At 39.7% G+C, this 19,785-nt stretch overlaps 1 protein-coding gene across 8 annotated transcripts in view; it reads left to right on the plus strand.

Moving 5' to 3' along the window:
- nbr1b (NBR1 autophagy cargo receptor b) overlaps window positions 1-17,090 on the plus strand; it is a 35,559-nt gene extending 18,469 nt beyond the window's left edge. For 2 of the 8 annotated variants that reach the window (XM_062437907.1, XM_062437908.1), the window contains exons 9-23: window positions 475-681; window positions 878-1,037; window positions 1,898-1,981; window positions 2,164-2,349; window positions 2,466-2,582; window positions 4,238-4,313; window positions 4,534-4,644; window positions 4,824-5,000; window positions 5,191-5,439; window positions 8,649-8,847; window positions 9,040-9,291; window positions 9,906-10,003; window positions 10,116-10,240; window positions 11,251-11,344; window positions 12,333-17,090. In XM_062437907.1, coding sequence (XP_062293891.1) covers window positions 475-681; window positions 878-1,037; window positions 1,898-1,981; window positions 2,164-2,349; window positions 2,466-2,582; window positions 4,238-4,313; window positions 4,534-4,644; window positions 4,824-5,000; window positions 5,191-5,439; window positions 8,649-8,847; window positions 9,040-9,291; window positions 9,906-10,003; window positions 10,116-10,240; window positions 11,251-11,344; window positions 12,333-12,484 — 2,287 coding nt within the window. In that variant the 3' untranslated portion in view covers window positions 12,485-17,090. The remainder of the gene's footprint in view (window positions 1-474; window positions 682-877; window positions 1,038-1,897; window positions 1,982-2,163; window positions 2,350-2,465; window positions 2,583-4,237; window positions 4,314-4,533; window positions 4,645-4,823; window positions 5,001-5,190; window positions 5,440-8,648; window positions 8,848-9,039; window positions 9,292-9,905; window positions 10,004-10,115; window positions 10,241-11,250; window positions 11,345-12,332) is intronic. The other 6 variants (XM_062437912.1, XM_062437914.1, XM_062437909.1 and 3 more) reach the window with 4 other exon arrangements.
- Window positions 17,091-19,785: the final 2,695 nt, after the last annotated feature.

Raw genomic sequence — 19,785 nt, forward strand, 5'->3', positions numbered from 1 at the left:
AAAGATGAGGTGGTTAAAAAAGTACATTCTTTTGTTTCACCAGGTTGTTTACCATCATATTTTTTATCATTATTTTATTGACATCTCCTCTTTGTCCAGACACACACACACATTTTTTTGTAGTTCACTTTCAATGGTAATAGCTACATCACTTATGACATTATTAAAAATGTTAAGTTTTAAAGTGGAACTACATTCAGTGGTGACTGCTGTGTTGTTATCTAACAATAGCAAACTGCTGGTAAGTCATATTGAAAGCTGAAAATAGCAGATATCATCTAAATTGATCCTGTCCATGGTTCCGGATGCAATTTAGCTTCTGAGCTAATGTTTGCTAATGTTATCATTTCATTGACTAACAGAATAAGCTGCTGCCCTTCTCTTAATGTCCAAAGATCCTGATTTAAGTTTATCAAAAAATATCATTTCATGTGCTTGAACGTATAACTGAGGGATTCTGGTTCCTCCTTCCAGGTTTTACAGGCGAGGCGACCGCAGTTTCCGGAAGGCGGAGAAGCAGCGGCTGAAAGCGGAGAAGCGCCTGCTGAAAGCTGAGGTCAAAGAGATCAGGAAACAGCTGAGGATGGAGAGGCGGGGCTTACAGTGGAGCTCCTCCCACCGAGATGGAAGCTCCTCCCCCGTGCTTCTGCAGCCTCGAGCCACCCAGCATAACAGCCCTGAGTAGGTCACTGACAAAACACAACTAGTCTAGAGAAGGTCTTGTTATTTATTGAGGAGAGTCAGCTGCTGAATGTTGGTAGCTTTAAGCTGCATGATTCAAGCGTAGATTCATTTCAGTCTGCTGGGAGAGACAATAAACCATCTAAGCTGGTCTGTGCATTAGTAAAAACATCTTTAAAATAACAACTTTCGCCAGGCGTCCAAAGCGTCCCTGTCCACTGGTGGTTCCAACCATGACTGCTGCATTTCTGGACGAGAACCTTCCCGACGGAACCCGACTGCGTCCTGGGACCAAGTTCATCAAGTACTGGAAGATGAGGAACACTGGAACAATCGGCTGGAGCGCCGATACTAAGGTAAAGAACCTTTATGTAGTCCAGTCTGCTCTTTTCTCTTGGCGGGGTCAGTGACAAATAAGTGTTGGCATGTTGAGCAATTCAAAAATATGTTAAAATAGTTTCAAAAGCAGCATCAACTTTGTTAAAATGTACATTTAGTATTTTTGTTGGTTTCATATCATTTGAAATGACATTTGCACCATTTTGTACCAAAAGTAAGACTGAATGCTCCTGAAAATGTCAAATGGTGTAACCACAAAAGAAATATTAAAATAATATTACATATTTTATTCACCTACAGTGTATTTAAGTGGACTTATACTAATAATTACTTGAAATGTAATATTTAGAACAATTGTATTCCATTACCTTTATTTAATATAAAGTTATAATGTAAGATCATGCTGAACTAGTTGATATGGTGTTTTATTGAGAATTTGGTGTTTTTAAGCAAGTTGAATTATTTGGTTATTAAGTTTTTATGGTTACACCACTTAGACATTTTTGCCATAATCCTCTAATATATTCTCTCAAAATGGATTAAAAGCAGAAATTTGATGCTGGGTCCACAAAAAAAGAATGTGTGCAAGTTATTCATACGTTTATTTACATTTAACCCCTTTAAATTTGACTAAACCACATGGACATGAAAACTTCATTGATCCTGGGGTCATTTCAGTATAAAAGTTTAATCCTTTTGGAAGTACAAATTGTGGTCCTTGATCAGATTTTCTTTGTGTTTGTCACTATGAGCATCATACATCACATTACACAAAGTAAACTGATCCTTTTAATCATATAAAACTATAGATTTTTACACCTCGAAGAAACAGAGTTAATTCTGCTGCTGATAATTATATTGTTATATTGTATTACAGCTGAAGTTCATGTGGGGGAACTTGGCGGTGGGATCTGGGGACCGTTGGAGAGAAGTGTCTGTTCCCTTTCTCCAGCCAGGACAGGTGAGATGGCAACATGGAGTTTTTATTTTCACTAATATTTAGAAAAAGAACCCTGAACTATCTCTTTTTTTCCCCTTTTTTTCCTCTTTGTGGCACTGAATCCCATAAACAAGACCAAAATAATAAAATAAAAAATCAGCAACAGCATGTACCAGTAACAGCATCTCTTCCTGTTTGTCCAGGTCGGCATAGTGAGCGTGGCTCTGTGTGCTCCCACTGTGGAGGGCTCCTACACCTCCCACTGGCGTCTGGCCCACGCCGGAGAGCAGTTTGGACCCAGGGTCTGGTGCAGCATTGTGGTCGACCCTCTGGCTCCGGCGCCTATGATGGTTGATGGGATACTGGTGTCCCCCTGTGTCACGCCACAGGTAGAAGGAATATATGAATGAATATGTGAATGAATGACAAAAACACCCATAGACTGATACATAAAGGCTTACTGTAGATATGGTTCTGTGTCAAACTGACTTGACTTTGTCTGCAGGGGAAGAACCCAGTGACAAAGGATGGGAAAGCCTGTGCAGCTTCGAGGGAGCAACCTCTCATGTCTGTGGACCAAGAAGAATACTACATCCCTTCTGTTGACCTGCTCACTGCACAGGTAACCCTCTGCAGTAATTAGCCTGCTGTATACTTTGCAATGCTGCAGGTAGCCAATAAGTCTAGAGATGAACTGATCCAATTTTCTTTTTCTTTTATGCAAGCATCTTTTATGCTGTTGGGGTCATTTTGCTGGTATGGTTTGAGTCCACTTGTGCCCTTACGTCCTAAACACACCAAAGAGCAGTGAAAAGCGTTTTTGCGGGAAAATTGCTTCGAGACAAACCTGCAGCCAATCAGTGCACAGAGTCGTCTGACATGTCGGTTAATGTTTCAATACATTTCTTCCTGCCAGAAACGCATTAAACAATGAAAGATAAACTTATCGTGGCTGATTCTGCACACTTCATACGGGATGACACCACGTTGTACAATTCTAGAGATGCAGAAAAAAAAAGAAGGCTTAATGGACAGAGATCAGCATTCTGCTTGGTGTGACTGCTGAGTGTTGAACTGAGATGTTAGAGCTGCATGTGGGTCAGTCTTTGGATGTGCAGTCTTATCATTTTTCTTGCACTGGCTCGCCCTTCTGCTTCAAGTTGAAACCCACCTCACACACAAGTGATGAAATAGGGGGAGACCTTTGGGAGCCGAGTGGTGCATGCCGCATTATCGCAGCATCCCTTGTTCAACTCTGGCAAGAGACCTTTGCTGCAGGTCATTCTCTCTCTCTCCGTTTCCTGTCTGTCTCTATGCCATCTACTGTCAAATAAAGGCAAAACATTTATTTATTTTTTTAAAGTGATGAAATAAGCTGGTGGTGCACATATGTGACAGCACATAATAGAAGGTGCATGTCCATTGGTAGTTTATTACTGTGGCACACAGAATGACAGAAATGAATGGTCACGCCCCCCCGCAACAGAAAAAAAAACAAAACCTTTAACCACTCTTCAGTATGTTCATGTAGTTAGAGGGAAGTTTCACTGCTAATGAGTGATCAGCTTTATCCTATGATGAAACATTCTATCCTGATGGGAGTGGTCTCTTCCAGGATGACAATGACTCCATCAATAAAGCACGATGGGCTCACTGAATGGTTTGATGAATATGAAAATGATGTGAATCATATGCTGTGACCTTCACAGTCACCAGATCTCAACCCAATAGAACACCAGATTTAGACAGCGCTCTCCTCCATCATCATCATCATCATCAAAACACCTAATTAGGGCATATCTTTTAGAAGAATGGTTTTCATCCCTCCAGTAGTGTTCACAGACTGTAGAATCTATACTACACACAAACACACGTTATGTCACGGAATATGTCATGTGACTGAAGCTAAAGGCAGTGATTGGTGATACCTGCTCCACTTTATACACTCAGTATTGGATCAGTGCGTCCCTAACAAATCAGTTTCTTATTATTTATGATTAATTTATTAATCACACAGTCAATAAAATGTCAAAGTTAGTAAAAAAATGGCCATCACAATTCCCCAAGGCATAAGGTGACATTCTCTCACTGCTTGTTTTGTCTGACCAATATTCTAATACCACAATATATTCAGTTTATAATGAAATACAACAGAGAAAAGCAGTAAATCATCAGGCTGGAGATGCATCATCTGTTCCTTTAGTATCACAGAACTCATAGTCCTACAGTATTGACAACCACATGTGCTTTTCTCTCTGTCTCTTGTTTATCTCTTAGGATCTTCTGTCTTTTGAGTTGTTGGATATCAACATCGTCCAAGAGTTGGAGAGTGTCCCAAATAACACTCCTGCTGGTAAGAAAGGCTGTAGGTGGTTTCTAGTTGTTGGGTAGTTGGTTGAGGAACATAGTTAGCTTTTACTGCTAGTTTTCTATCAACAATGCAGATATGTGATATTTCAGCAGTGAAAAAAGCCTCTGATGCTGGACACACCTGTTGCTCTCTAAAGGGAACTGACTCATCATCAATCTCTTGTCTCAATCTCTCTGTCTCTGTCTGTCTTTTCTCCATCCAGACATGACTCCCTGCATGTCTCCTCTGCCTCAAGAGGGCCACCTACAGGACAAGAGTAGTCCTTCTTTGGGTCTGATCCAGGAAGAGACAGAAGTTATCAATAGCATCATGGGTAACTGGAGTTTCCTATTATACTCTTTTAATTATACTGCTATAATGTACATCTAAATGAGCTACAAACGTGTATTTATGCTTGTAAACCCACAAATGTTAGAAATACATATCTCAACTATTTAATAAATCCGCCCTACATGTCCAAAACTTGTTTTTGTGTTTGTCCCTGGTCCTCAGATGTCCCACATGGCGCAGGATCTGGAGCTGAAGGGGGCGGAGTCCCGGCTCAGGAGGAAGGCGAGGATGACATCAGCGGGACTCAGTTTGTTTGTGAGACCGTGATTCGCTCAATGACACTGGAGGAGGCCCCTGACCATGCCCCTTTAAGAGGGTCCCGCCCAGGTACAGGTAAAGGTCAGTCTGCAGGTCAGAAGCTGTCATTTTTAGTCGTGTTGAGACGATCAGTAGATATACTTCTATTCTTGATTTGTATGTTCAGCTCCGGCAGTATTTTCAGAATCCATGTTTCTTTTCCTTTTGAATCTGATTGAAAGAGAAAAGTTCATCAGCTGTCTCTAACATTCCATGTCCTGCTTGCTCTCAGTGGTGCGTCCAGCTGCTCAGGGCGGCTCCTGCGCTAAGAGCAAAGTGGAGGAGAGCCCGGACAGCAGCCCCGACAAAAGCCCCCTCAAACCACCTGCTACGCTCAAAGCTTCCCTGCCATCCCCGCTGAAAGCCTCCCTGCCCGCTCCCCTGTCTGTGGCCCCGACCCCAGGGCTTGGCCCGAGCTCAGCACCGACCCCGCTCCACGCTCCGCCCAGAGCCTCCACACTGCAGGAGCACATAGCCACAGGTGACGGCAGAATACACCACAGTGGGTTGGTGGTTGAGTTGACATTACTTTCATTTCAATTTGACAAATCCAAACCAGACCAGCAGCTGGAGTTTGACCTAAAACCAGAAACTTGTGACTTCACTTTGACTTAAAAGTCACAGGATGCTTGATTTTAGAATAGCATTTGTGTGTTTCAAGTTGCAGAAAAAATCTAATTATGATAAAAGATCACAGTTGATTTTGAAGTTTTTCTCACAGAAGTCCAGATGCTTTCAATTACATGCAAATAAACAACAAAGCCAAGTGGTGTTGGTTGCTATGTCAACGAACAAACAAGATGGGAAACAGCGTATAAATAACTGGGAAAATAAGCCCCTCACTGAAAATACAACAGAGCAGCTTCATCACGTTCAACCCAATAAGAAACCGAAATATCATTAACCTGAGCATTACTACACAGATTTACTCAACAAGCCCAAACATTATGTACATTATATGTAGGTAACATGCATATGTAGTTCTGTCATGTTGCCATCTGAACTGCACTGTTCACCAGCTCACTTTTTTTTTCGTATCCAGTTCTTCTTTCTCACTTGGAATAAACTATGTGGAAGGTTTATAGTGAAGATGCCAAACGTCACCTGTAATATTACCAGAAGTCATATTCTGTCAACAAATTAGAGTGCTGAGTGTCAATCAGGCCCAGGTGGACCAGGTGTTCTTTCTGTGACAAAACTGTACAGGTGTTTGGGGACATTTCTAACATCAAATACACACACTTTTAAGTTAGAAATTAAAAACATGTTTATGTCCCTGTATCTTTTTACCATTTGACTGGAATGACTTGAAATCCTACCCACACCTTAAGATTGAAAATGTATGTTAACCTTCGTCCAGTGTTTAGGACAAATCTGACCTGAATATGATTTACAACTTTCATCTGGTTGCCTCAAGGCCTCATGATTTCCTCCACACTAGGCATTTGAACGTATAAAATAGCTGATTGCCATTTTAATTGAATATTGAGTGGTTTAGTAAACACCTGAAAAATGACCACCATAAGACATGAATGGGTAAGACTATAATATGTTCATCTATTAGATGGAAAACATCACCATACACACAACCACTCATCCACACACGTAAGCCCTTCATGTGAACTACACCCTCCAGACCAAACAATGTATCATATCTTTTCACAGACACCATGTACAAAGCTTTATTTGCACCTTCCTCTCATTTTACAAATGAGGAGGTAACTGATTCAGTGATTTCTGTCAGAGAGACTCTGGACCATGTTACTCATGTTAACCACTAGTCTGAGACATTGTTTCACAGCTTAAAAAAGTCTTAAACAGATTATAAATCATCACCAACATTTGGTGATGATTTATAGTTTTTGTTTTTAATATAAGAGCATGAACACTTACATAAGGGGGGAGCAACGAACACAGGAGGAACGTTAAAAAAGTATCCACCCAGTCAACTTTTCTGTCAACTGATGTACTTTGAATCAATCCAACAGCATCCAATCATGTTGCTCAAAGCAGGAAGAAGGTGCATTTGACACGCACACCAGCACATTATCACATTAGGACATTAAAATAAGGACAGTTTCTTTGTTCTTTTAGTAACTCGCCAAAAGGGTCAAAGTGAACCTTTTGGCTGCTGTCTCTGCAAAGTACTGATCATTTGTGAGATAGAAGTATTAAACAAGCTCTAAAACCCCAACTGTACACTACCTGCTCAGCACTAAACAGCAAACTGACACAGTTAGCTGACTAGCTGGTGAACATAGCAGAGCATTTAGCAGCTAAATAGCCAGATAATTCACTCAGGAGTTGGTAGAAAGTTAAAACAAAGCTAAAAGTGAGTGAATATTGGACTTATATTCACTAGGTGGACAGAAACATGACTCTAAATTAATGATAATGTTGCTCCATAACTTCTAGTTATGCAACAGTTAGCTAACAAGTTCAACATATATGTATATCATTAGCTTAAATGCTAATGATATGTCTGTTGTTTCTGCTGGTTTAAAAGTCATGAACGCAAATGATTTAAGAAGCATACATTATTTCTGTAGATTTACTATCACCATATCATTTGCTTTCATGATGAAACACTATTCACACAGTCTGCTGTAAATCTACAGTGATATTTTCTATCAATGATTTGTATTGGTGGCAGTTGACATATTAGCTTTTTAGCTCATTTGCAATATTGACAACAGAATCACTTAAATTGGGTCAAAAATATGTTGAGTAAAGACATAGAAAATGACTTTGACTTGTATTTGGCCCAACTCATCTTGTCCTTCAAGATGCTCCAATCAGCCCTATTGATTCTGTCTGGAACTGATAAACCTCAAACGTGGAAACTCAGATGTCTTTGTCTTCGCCCTCTGTATTCCTTAATGTTGTACTTTTTTGGGCTCTAGGTAAAAGTTTGTCCATCTTCAGTAATAGATATTGGACAGCAACAAAGGATATTGCAATAATTTAAAAGATGCATATAAGGTCATGTTAACCATGTTATTTTTTACTTTTTTTTTTTAGCTTTCTGTTTACCTCAGTGGAATCAGACTGAGATAGTATTTTCCTTGCTTGAAAGAAATAAAGTTTTTTGGGATATACACTTATTTGGTTCCTTCCGAGAATGAGATGTTCAGTACAGAGGCAGAGTCGGGACTAGTTTAGGACTACTGTTATCCTAGCGTAGCTTAAAGACCGGAAGCACAGGGAACAGGGTCATGTGGATCTGTCGAAAGGTCAAAAAAACACTTATTTGTTGTTGGTTTAAACAAACAGAAAATGTAAAAGGTTTTTGGTGAGGTTACATGCTAAAACTATATCTTGATAAACAATAGCAGCAGGAGATGCTACACTGTAGTGATGGGTGGATGGATACACTGCTGTTCCAATGCATAACTCCACCAAAATCCACAGACTCTGATTTTAACATTTGTTTTTGTCTGGATAAAAATTAGCACAAATGGGCTAATTACTGAGCTAGGCTAGGCTAACCATATCCTGACCCAAGCCTCTTACTAGGTCTGTTAGACCTTTAAACAGCATTTTATAGCAATAACATTGTTCAAAGAGTTAAAAAGCTAGATATAAGAAACTGTGCTGATTTATTTTGAATACTTTTTATTTGCAGCCCCGACAGAACTTAAAAAATAGTCCCTGTATCCTCAGTGACACATTTCCTTGATCCCAACACAGGTGAAAGCGAGGATCCCAACATAGAGAACATCTGTGTGGAGTCCACAGCGAAGGACAGCGAGAAGGAGCCAGAGGAGGGGAAGGAGAAAGTACTAGAGGAAAAGAGGAGTCGCTCCTCCTCCACCTCCTCAGAGGATTACATCATCATCCTCCCTGACTGCTTTGACACCAGTCGGCCACTGGGGGATTCCATGTACAGGTACTAGACTTGTGGGCTTGACATTAACAGCGCCTGTGTTACACTGTGCACTTACAGTTTGTGTCATCATGGAAATCTGTACCTGCAAAAAATTGGAAACCTATTCATATACTTTCTTAGAATTATTTCAGAAATTGAATACACTATGTTTTTTAGCCCCACCGCAATTCCCCATTCTTTGTCCCGTTGCAGCTCTGCTTTGTCCCAGCCTGGCGACATCTCTGCCAAGACCCCCACAGACCCTGACAACCCATCTTCTGAGCAGCTGGGCAGTACCACCTCTGATGGGGAGCTAGGCGAGGCAGATGAAGGCGGTGCAGCTTCAGTGACGGGCATGTCAGGTGCCAGCAGTGCCAATGACATGCTGTGTACCTCTCAGACGCTGGATGATGAGCCACTGACACCTGAGGTGGTGGCACCGCCTAAAGCCATCGTCACACCAAGGTCCGTATGAAGGATATAAACACAAAGCTAACACCAGAGACATGCATTCATTTTCTAATTATCCCAGTTGTATTAAATAGTAAATTGTATCATATGTTCCAGTTTTACTTTGCTTTGACAATTGAATGTACTGTTCTTATTCTCTAATTATTTCCAGTTGCATTGAAGCAGGTTTTCTTTTCTTTTTATCATTGTTAAGCTTCTGTCAATGAAATCGAACATTTCCTGCTCAGATGTGTCACATAAAAAGCCCAGCAGCTCTAATCAAATAATCTCTCCCAATCCTGATTGGCTTTTAATGTGAAATATTTGCACGAAGGGTTATTTGACAGAGACTGAGAAAGGAAAAGAAAAAGTAAAAGCAGATGGAAATAGTGGAATTGATGTTGTTTCACTGACAGAATTACTGATGTAGAAATAGTGTGGAATATTAACCAGTAGGAACAGAACTAGAACGGTAAAGCTGTGGGTTGTAAAATCCAAAAGAATGCACTGATAGATGCTTAGCTCTGGGGAATGGCTATTCATAGTAGGCTATTAGTTTGTTAGGGGGCTGGTGTTTGTTATATTGGTTGTAAATACTTGAAAAATATCTTTCTCTCAATGTTGTACAGTCCAGAGAGCAGCGGAGAAACAGACGTTGATGCTGCTGCTGCTGCTGCTGCTGCAGGAGGAGAAGCTGAAGACTCTGAACTGTACCAAACTGAGGATGGTAAGCACATTGCTGTATCACCACCATTTAGGAAAGAACAAGACTGCAGCAACACTTGCAGCACTGTAAGCGTCATGCTGATTATGCCAATCAGTGTATTATTGTCTCACAGCCTCTGGTTCTGAAGAAACCCGGACAGATGCTGCTGAAGCTACTGAAGACACAGAGGAAGAAAACCCTGAAGACCCCAGGTCTCACACACACTCAAACTTAAAGGATACGTTCACAAATTTTCAAGTGTGTCTTCAAACATCAGTCAGGTGTCCATATAAACAGTCAAAGAGGTTTTCCTCTCTGTAATCATTCCTCCTGTTCATACTGACTATTAATAGATCTCCTTCAAATGTGCTTTCAATGGAAGTGATGGAGGTGTAAATCCACAGTGTGTCCACACAGTCATTTCAAAGTAGATGTGAAGCTTATATGAGTCTTCATCAGTGTGAGTTAGTCATATCAAGTGATATCTGACACATTTACAGTCTTTTTAGCATCAAATTCCCTCTTAGTGTTTCCCTGTTGAGCTGTGGTGGAAGTATAGTAACAAAAAGAAGAGGAAGGAAGAATGATTACAGCAAGAAAAACCAGTTTCAATGTTCATGAATGCTCCTGACTGTTGTTTAAAGATGGACTTGAAAAAATGCAAACCCGTCCTTTACTATAGCATGTGTGCTTTAGTGTGTAGACTTAAATGTTAGTTCGGTCACTAAAGGGACACAGACTTCTTGTAGAACAGCTTATACAAATGTGGATGGTGTCACACAACTAACAGGCTATCATAGCTTCCTCTATGTTGGACTTTCCACTGTCTCCGCTGTCAAGATGGCTTACTATTGTCAACGACTCTTAAGTTCATCAGGATGTAAAACTAATTGTACAGAATTACTTCCTCCCAGTGAGAGAACATTTCATTGTAATAACTTGATTTTCAAAGTTTGAAATACTGCTGTGACCAGGCCTCAACACAATATAAGAGAAAACAAACTACTGTGTGAAAATGTTGATTCTTTAAATGCATTTCTTGGAGCCTTTGATTGGACCGATTTCAAAAGACATCTCCTAAAGTCCTATTACCTGTCACAAGTGAAAAACTTTAAACCTGAGGCACAACGTTTGTCTGTGTCATTCAACTTTAAAAAAATGTAATACATCATTATTTCCATGGAAATGCTGAGATAGGAAATGCTGTCAAGGCTTTCAAACTGTAAATGTCCCATTTTGGATGTAACCTCCTTATTGTCTCTCTTTAGGCATCCAGGCATCACCAGCGGTCTGGTGAAGGGAGCTCTGTCAGTAGCTGCTTCTGCCTACAAAGCCCTGTTTACTGGACAAGGACCCACACAGGTCAGCAGTCGTACCTCATATCACACGTGTGTAGTAAAGACATTCACCGCCCTCCTCATGTGCTAAAACTGACGTGTTACGCCACATACTCTTCATTCTGTTCATTGGAATTCTTACTCAGTGCCTGCCTGAAATACCTGCATTTGACTTTCATCACAAGTCTTAAACTCTAAAAGTGACCAGGAATAGTACAGTATTTGATCAGATTCCTGGGTAAGGTGTACACTAAGGTATCAGACACATCAACCCTTTTCACAGCTGGCATTCTGACTTGTAAAAAGCAGGAAAAGCACAGCTGTAAATGATAGTATTCACAATGGTTTCATTCCATTAAATGCCCCCGTAAACCATGTCCGTCATCACGTTTCCAATCAAATCTCTCTTTTCAGGTGGTTCATGTACAGTATATCATTTCACTAAAATATTCAGTTATTATTTCCAAATAAATTCTTGAAAGTTCTCTGGAATTAATTGTAATTTGGTAATTACTTGGAATAAAAATTAGCGTTTATAAGCAGGGGTTAGAAGCAGAATCACTAAATTAAATTGGTTCTTCATCTAAATTAGTTCTTCGTATATATGTCCAACTGCATGCTTGTCTGTCCAAAAATGTGACAATTTTGGACGTTCAGCTGACCTGCTGTGCACTAATCAAAGGGGTCTAGCTCATACTAGCTTTGCATTAAACTGGAATTTAGTATACGGGATGTACAAACTGAATTTTTATCCTTTTATTACACTTTTGCTTTTGTATTTTTGGTTTAGGAGAAGGTAAAAAAAACCCATCTTAAACACATTCCTTCAACATGTAGAGGAATCCAGAGCTCGACCAGCCTATCATGTTGTGTAGTTACAGTTGTTAAGTTGTGATTGGACAGTCGCTTTTCTGGGAGGGGTTTAGCAAAGGGTTAGTTATCAACATTGTCAGTTGATGTAATGCTAGGACACAGGTATCATGGACTGATCAGGTGGTGTTGTTGTTGTGCAGCCACCAGTGGACGCGTCTACCCAGGACACCATGATGGCCGTGCTGGTAGAGATGGGATTCGGGGACCGTCCGCTCAACCAGCGGCTGCTGAAGAAACACAACTACAACCTGCTGGACGTGGTCAACGAGCTCGTTCAGATGACCGACAATGATTGGTACTCCACACGCTACTGACCAGGGAGAGAGGACATGGAGGGAGAAGAACAAAAAAGGAGAGAAAAGGAGGTGAAAGAAAAATTGATAGACGAAGACAGAAGAGGAGGAGGCAAGACTGGAAGAGAGCATTTTATTTCTGCTCATCTACCTTTTTAACCTTCCTCCTTCTGCCCATCTCTGCTCTGATTGGTCCAATTGGATGGAGATCAATCTACTCTATGACCATATAAGGAGACATTCCAGAAAACTCTTTGGGAAACTGTACTAGACCATTAAATACCCACTGTCTGTAATATTACATTCAGCATAGGCCTTGATAGTGGCAGGTCGACTACTTTGCAAAGGAAGTTAAGAGAGATGAAGAATGTGACTCTCAAAAGAGCTATGTGTAGCATTCCCTAAAAAAACCACATATCCTATGAGCCTTGCTGCAGCCTACAAACGGATGATGTTCTATTTATTTTGAAAAGTGAAGCAGTGAAGCAGCAGTCTGACAGACTTGACAGTTAATGTGTGATGCAGCTCAGAGGCTACAGTGGTTTAATACACCAACATTAAAATAAAAGTAGTCATTTGTTAGTGTTGAAATGCTACACACAGCACCTTCCTGCTTTAACCTTTTACCTGGGATGGTGATCAAATAGGAAATGTCCACAGCCGCACTGAGAACAGTTGTGAGGAGATCCACATCACAAGTCACTTTTGTATCTAGCCATTTTAAGCAGAGCATGTGTACACATGCAAGTCAGTCACAGTGTATATTTTTGCCACACAGCAAACAGCTCAGAGCTCTGGTATACTTGCTTTTAACAATATCTTTGTGTGAGAGTGATGGCTTCCCCTCATATCCTGCGTTTTTCCTAAATTTGAGCAAATCCTCAAAAATGTAGATCCAATTCAGTCCATGAACAGGATGTGATTGAAGGTCAGAAGCAGACTCTGAACAAATGAAAGCAACAATGATGAAATGCTTTCAATGGAGATTTATAAAGCTTGTTGCTCAATAACTATCTCAAATGTTAAGTTATTATAATGTGCAACATGAGAGGTTCTCAAGGAGTGTTGTCCATGTCTGCCAGGCATGATTTGGCCTATATCAATCTATCAGCTGCAACAATTATTTTCCTCATCAATTAATCTGGATTATTTGACTAGGTTTTTTGGTCTATAAAATATCAGGAAATGTTTAAAAATGTTGATCACTGTTCTCCAAAGCCCAAGGTTATATCCTCAAACAGTCCACAACCCAAAGATACTCAGTTTACTGTTATGGAAGACTGAAGAAATCAGAAAAGATACACATTTGGACTTTCTTTTCTTAAGATTATGACTCAAAACAGTTATGAGAATAGTTGGTGATTAATGTAATAGTTGGTAATTGATTAATCAACTAATTGTTGCAGCTCCCAGTCACACCAGAAAGCAGCAAAGTAAGTTTATCCTGGTGATAGATACTTATTGATGCACGAATACAATCGTGTCACTTTTGGTCTCACAGATACATTTTATCCAATTATCACTCACACTTATTCAAACAAAGTAAGTAAAGCAAGTATATGAGTGTCAAATGCCCTTGCCTACACATTGATGTTGGTAAAAGCAGGTATATCGTGGGCCTTCGATCTTGGTACAAAGTGATTGTCTGTGCCCCTTTTAGGTTTAAGTATCTTTGACTATGGCTGCAAGTTTGATTCATTTTTCTGTTTGTTTCTTTCATAACTTATGTCCATATCACTGGAACATATTTCTTAAGGATTCCACACATCTTTCACTGTACTGTACACGTAACCTGCTGAAGACGAGTAGATGACTACTGAAAGCAGAACCACATTCCCCTGTGTTGCTTTGGACTTGGAGATAGCATTTGCGCATGAAAGCTGACAAGACACAGAGACAATTCATCTAACCCTAACCGATATAGACTTCTTCCTGGGCCACGTTTGTGTCTATAGGTTCGAGCATCTTTCTTAAACCTGTTTGTTGTTTCGAACATGTTAGCTGGATCTCACAACAGGAATCCTTTGTGTTCTCCGAACCTCCTGGTTAGATTAAAGGTTTCGGAACGCTTTAAATGAACCAGTTCGTAAAAGACAAGACACTGTTAGATTATCTGACAAACACTTTGTTTGAAATATACTGAGGCTTGAGGTTCCAAGTGAAAGCTTTCCATTCCAACGGTTTAAAAAAAATCATTTTTTTTCTTTTCTTTTTACATATGACAACGATCTTTACAAATCAACCTAAGAGACCAAGGCTGCTTTAAGTTGAGTTAGATGGGCTACGTTCAATGACTTTGATGCAATAATTTGACATTTTCGGAAACACCCTTGTTGCTTTCTTGCTGAGCGTTCATTGAAAAGATTAGTATCACTCCCACTGGCTTGGAGCGTATTAATCTTCGCACCCAACTCTTGGCAGGAGGCAAATAAACGTGTCTTCCCCCTTAATGTCGAACAGTTGCTTTAGCCAGCACGCAGAATTCAGATGTGTCCTCATGACTTGCATCTCTTCAGCAAAGCTCATATTTCTATAATCTTGCATTCATGTTATCCGTTTGTGCTTCTTCAAAGGTGGTCAAATGTAGGGACTGGTACAGTCCTAAAGGATGCACAGACTTTCCTTTGAGCACATTAAGAGTTTGTACAGTAACAGGAAGGTCATTCCGCACTTAAACTGGAATCTAACAATGTGTAACAATGTGAAATGTGTATTTTTTTCCCTTCACAAACGTATGAATATACAGAACCTCCTAGTCGGAAGCAATGACTATCAGTTGACTTCATTAGTTACGGTTAAGATTTAAGATTATTTAAGGTGTTTTATCTTCGAATGCTTGAAGGCTGTTTGGAAATGTAAAATAATAGAGCCGTGGATGTTGATGTATTTTTTAGGCTTATTGTGCGGTGGTTGAATTTGCTCTGCTGTATGTTGCGTTAGTGTTTTCCTTTGTAAGAAAAGATTAATTGAAGATTGTTTTTTATTTTGCACATGAGAGGACTATACGGGGTTGGAGTTTTAGAAATCATTTTTAAGAAATCAGCACTTGTTGTAGAATTAGGATAAACCGTGTGCAGAAAAATACATTTATAAAACAGTGGTCAAAAATAACTTCAGCACAGAAACACTAATTCTGTTTTGTTTTTTATTTATTTGGGTTTTTTGGCAAAGCTGCAAAGTCAAATAAAAATCACTGTCATCAGCAAACAAAAGACGTAAACCCTGCATAAGGGTAAGTTTAAACCATATGATTCAGCGTTTTTTCTACTTTGTAGCAACGCAGAATAACATAGATATCAGGTTTTGGATACACACACACTACACTGATAGTAGATCCAATCATTGTTGGTTTGGGTCTGCACATGAAATTTGTTGACAGAAGAAAAAATGTCACCACCCTTTTTTTTTGGGACTCTTGGTGAATAGCTCCACACTTTTTGGTTAGCCTGGTTCTAACCAAAGTGTTAAAAAAAATAATGTGGGTTATGTGCTGGACTATTTGTTGGTGCAGTAGCTTCCTTGAGTCTTGTCTTCATTGTGAGGATACTAGGCAACCATCTCCATGAAGCTACAGCACCCAGCCAAACCACTCTTAAGCTAAGATAAGCTAACCAGCTGCTGGCTGTAGCTTCAGAACTACCATACAGACATCAGATTGATATAAATCTCCTCAACGTCTCAACTCTTCCTTCAGGAGGTTAGACATCAGATGTTAGCTTTAACGTTGAGTGATTACCAGCTTTGCAGCTCAGCCAAAAAAACCAAAACAATTAAAAACCCACATAACTTGATATTTGTTGGAGATTTTAATGGGACATTTTCCGCTCAGCAGTGTTCATTCTACAAAAACCAAAGTTCTGACTGAAAGTATACACAACAGTGTGTAGCTGTCACCAACAATACAACAGTACAGTTTTATACAAAGACATCGCTGTTGACATTGGATAGCCGAGTTTACTTACTGTGTAATATGATGTGGAGGAGCTGTTAATGTAGTGCTGCCAGCAAGATGACGATAAGTAAAAATAGATGGTATTTATGAAGGAAATGGGAAATGTGTCAATGAAACATAGTGTTTGTGTTTTTTTTCTTTTTAATCAAGGTGTCCCATCCTGATAATGTTGTGTTTCAGTGTCACTGTCTAAATTGAATGCAGCACTAAGAATACAGTATCTAGGGGGAAACACAGTTTACCTGAACTTCACATCATGTATACCAGGGTTTCTAATCCATTTTGCATCACATCGACTCATCTAAATCTTGCCACAGTCCTATTAAAAGACAACTGTTCATGATCTCCTGTAGGTATTCAGTGAAGCCCTGCTGCCCGTGTCTAATCCCAACTCCTACGTGGTCAAATGAATCCTGGATAAATGTGCACTTAATGAAGGTGAATCTCTGACATTCTCAGACTGTACTGTATTGTTTTGCTTTAACTAAATTTATGTGTTCCATGATGGACGGTCAGGTGAAATATTTTCATATTGAGATATATATGAAAAGTGAAGTGTTTTAAGCTAGAAGAGAAAAGCTGGATGGTTTGAGCTTTTTTTCTGTGTTGCACTTTATGACATGGTTATGATGTACAATTCAGTCTGTCTCCAAATAAAGTCATTACACTACATGAGGGAGTTCTGGTGCATTTCTTTTTTCAGTAACATGAAGACATGACTGCAAAAGGAGCTGAGTATATTACAAAAGGATGAACATAGCGTCACTGACATCTGCACTGTGCATGACTCAAGAAATGTGGTTGCCTACAGTATGTGGATAGCATCTATATGATTAAGACTGCTTTTGGTATCGGGCTGTTTGAGTGGGTTTGGGTCCCTGTAGCTGGATTTAAACTTGATGTGAGGAATTAATGTAGTACAGGAGTCTGGATAAGTAGTTTGGAGTAAATATGTAGTTTGGATTTATAGTTGAGCATCTGATTTCCCCTGTTGTTCCCCCGTATCACCATAGCAACGTCTAACATCACACCACAGTTACATCTATAACTGTAACTGTTATAAAATAATATTACCCACGTTTACATGTATTCATTCATAGAGAGCAGTGATCACAGTGAGTAAAGGGTTTAAAGTAGAGATGAGCTATAACAGAAAAGCCTTTTTGTCAATTGTCTTAACACAGTCTTTAGAATGAGAACAACAACAGCCAATCAGTTTTTTTGCAATCCCTATGCAGTATTTTCTATTCATAGCCCCAACATATAGTTTCATATTTGAGGAGGCGTACATCAATGAAAGCATAGCTTCTGTCCCTACATTAGTAGATTCACCATAACCCCTTTAAAGACAGGCTCACTATTTATCAAGTCTGTCTTAAAACAATAATCGGGAAACCAAATGAACATTGAAACCTGTTTTTCTTGCTGTAATTATTCCTTCTGTTCATGCTGGCAACTGGTGTTTTCAACATTCAACATTTTCAATAATGTATTTCAATGTAATACAGATGAAGGGGCCCACTGAGTATGGATATGCACAGGGCCTCATTTATTGTGCTACACCATTAATAGCATTGCTTAGAACTGCTGACTTATCACACCGCCTGTCTGAGGCTGAAGTTCAGTCAACACTAAATTAATTATTAATTAAGAAAATGCTGAATAACTGCTGCGGTAAGCTTCCACAAATAGACAGTGTAATACCGGAAGTAAGGTAGTTTCGTCTTCAAAATAAGAGCAGACTGAAAGCGTGCGATCACAAGGATGGGTTCACGTGAAATGTATCACGTTATAATTTGAAACTCATATTTGAATGAGGAAACGGTGTGTGGAGAACGGATATTAAATGTGGCTCATTTACACGAATTGATGAAGTTGTACTCAGTGGTGTAGTGGTCCCTGGAGAAGTTGGTATACTCTCAATTTTTGCCCTTTTTTAACGCAGCCCAGAAAAACGCCCTGTTTTACAAACAGTGACATGTAAGACTCTATTTAGTTTACCCAAAAATCTGTCAGTAGTATTTGCTCATTGTCACATCATTTCTGCTGCTTGATCTCAGGGAGGAAGGATTATGTAATGACTAAACCAATACTGGCCCACAGACTAGTGAGAGACAACTATGCATTGTGAGTGAACTATTAGTCCATCTACACTGTGGATGGACTAAGGAATAAGGAATGACACCTATTCTCTCACTCGGCAAGTCAGTAGTTTATTTTGTAAACTGTCTCTTTGAACAGCTGATTAGCAACAGATAGTGTGGGCCAGATGTGCCACTGTTATAAAATGAACATGACTTGATCAGGAGCAGTTTGTAGGTATTAATGGTCACACAGGCAGCCTGCATGAATGTAAAATATAAAAGAGGCAAACATGGTGTTTCAGTTATTTTTTGAACATACTACTGAATGGTGCGCATCAGGGGAGATTTAGAAGTGGGTATACGCAATGCTGACTGAAAAATAAGTGGGTATACGCCGTATACCCGCGTATACCCACTTATTATACGCCGTATACCCTGGACTACACCACTGATTGTACTTCATGTTTGAGTTGAGACATGATGAGATCCTGCTGACTGCGCACAGTGGATCATACTGTGATCAATATGTTTACACTGACAAGGGTTTAAAATGTATGATGGGGCTGTGTACGGAGGGTCAGGCTCATTCATACAGCATACAGAAGGATGAATGAGTGCGACCCTCTTATGGTCATTCATTCACTGATCTGACGTGAGGAGCCACCACAATCCACAAACACTAACACACATATTAAGGAGCACACAGGTTGTGATGTGACTTTAGTGTGCACACAGACAGATCTCTCTCCTTAGCCTTCGTGGTAGGATGAAATGACCGCAGCATGTTTTAACCAGAGATAGATCCACACTTCTAACACCCTTGAGGAAAATGATCCCATCAGATAGAGGACATGATGTGTGACTCTCTCCACACATCAGCAGCAGACCGTTTCATGACGCCGTGCTATATGGAGAAAGTGTAGTAATACATCACAGAGAGTCCTCTGCCTGAGACTAACTGACTTTCACATTAAACATGAGAAGTGTCACGTTATACGTATACGTATCAATTAAAAATCATTTAAATTGGAGTTGTTTAATGTTTTTTATGGATATGACATTTTCCTAAAAAAATAAAAAGGTTTATAATGCTACAAATATTGATATCTTGATAAACAAAACAGGAGATAATACTTTTTTCATCAATACAATTCTGATGTGTACTTAATGGAATCGACTGTGTGATGGAGTCTGCTCTGACGTCCATTAGAGCTTTACTTTGAAATGCGTGACAGGAAGTGGTTGAGTGTTGCATTCAGGGTGA

Source organism: Scomber scombrus, chromosome 18, assembly GCF_963691925.1.
Source record: "Scomber scombrus chromosome 18, fScoSco1.1, whole genome shotgun sequence".
Taxonomy (NCBI): Eukaryota; Metazoa; Chordata; class Actinopteri; order Scombriformes; family Scombridae; genus Scomber; species Scomber scombrus.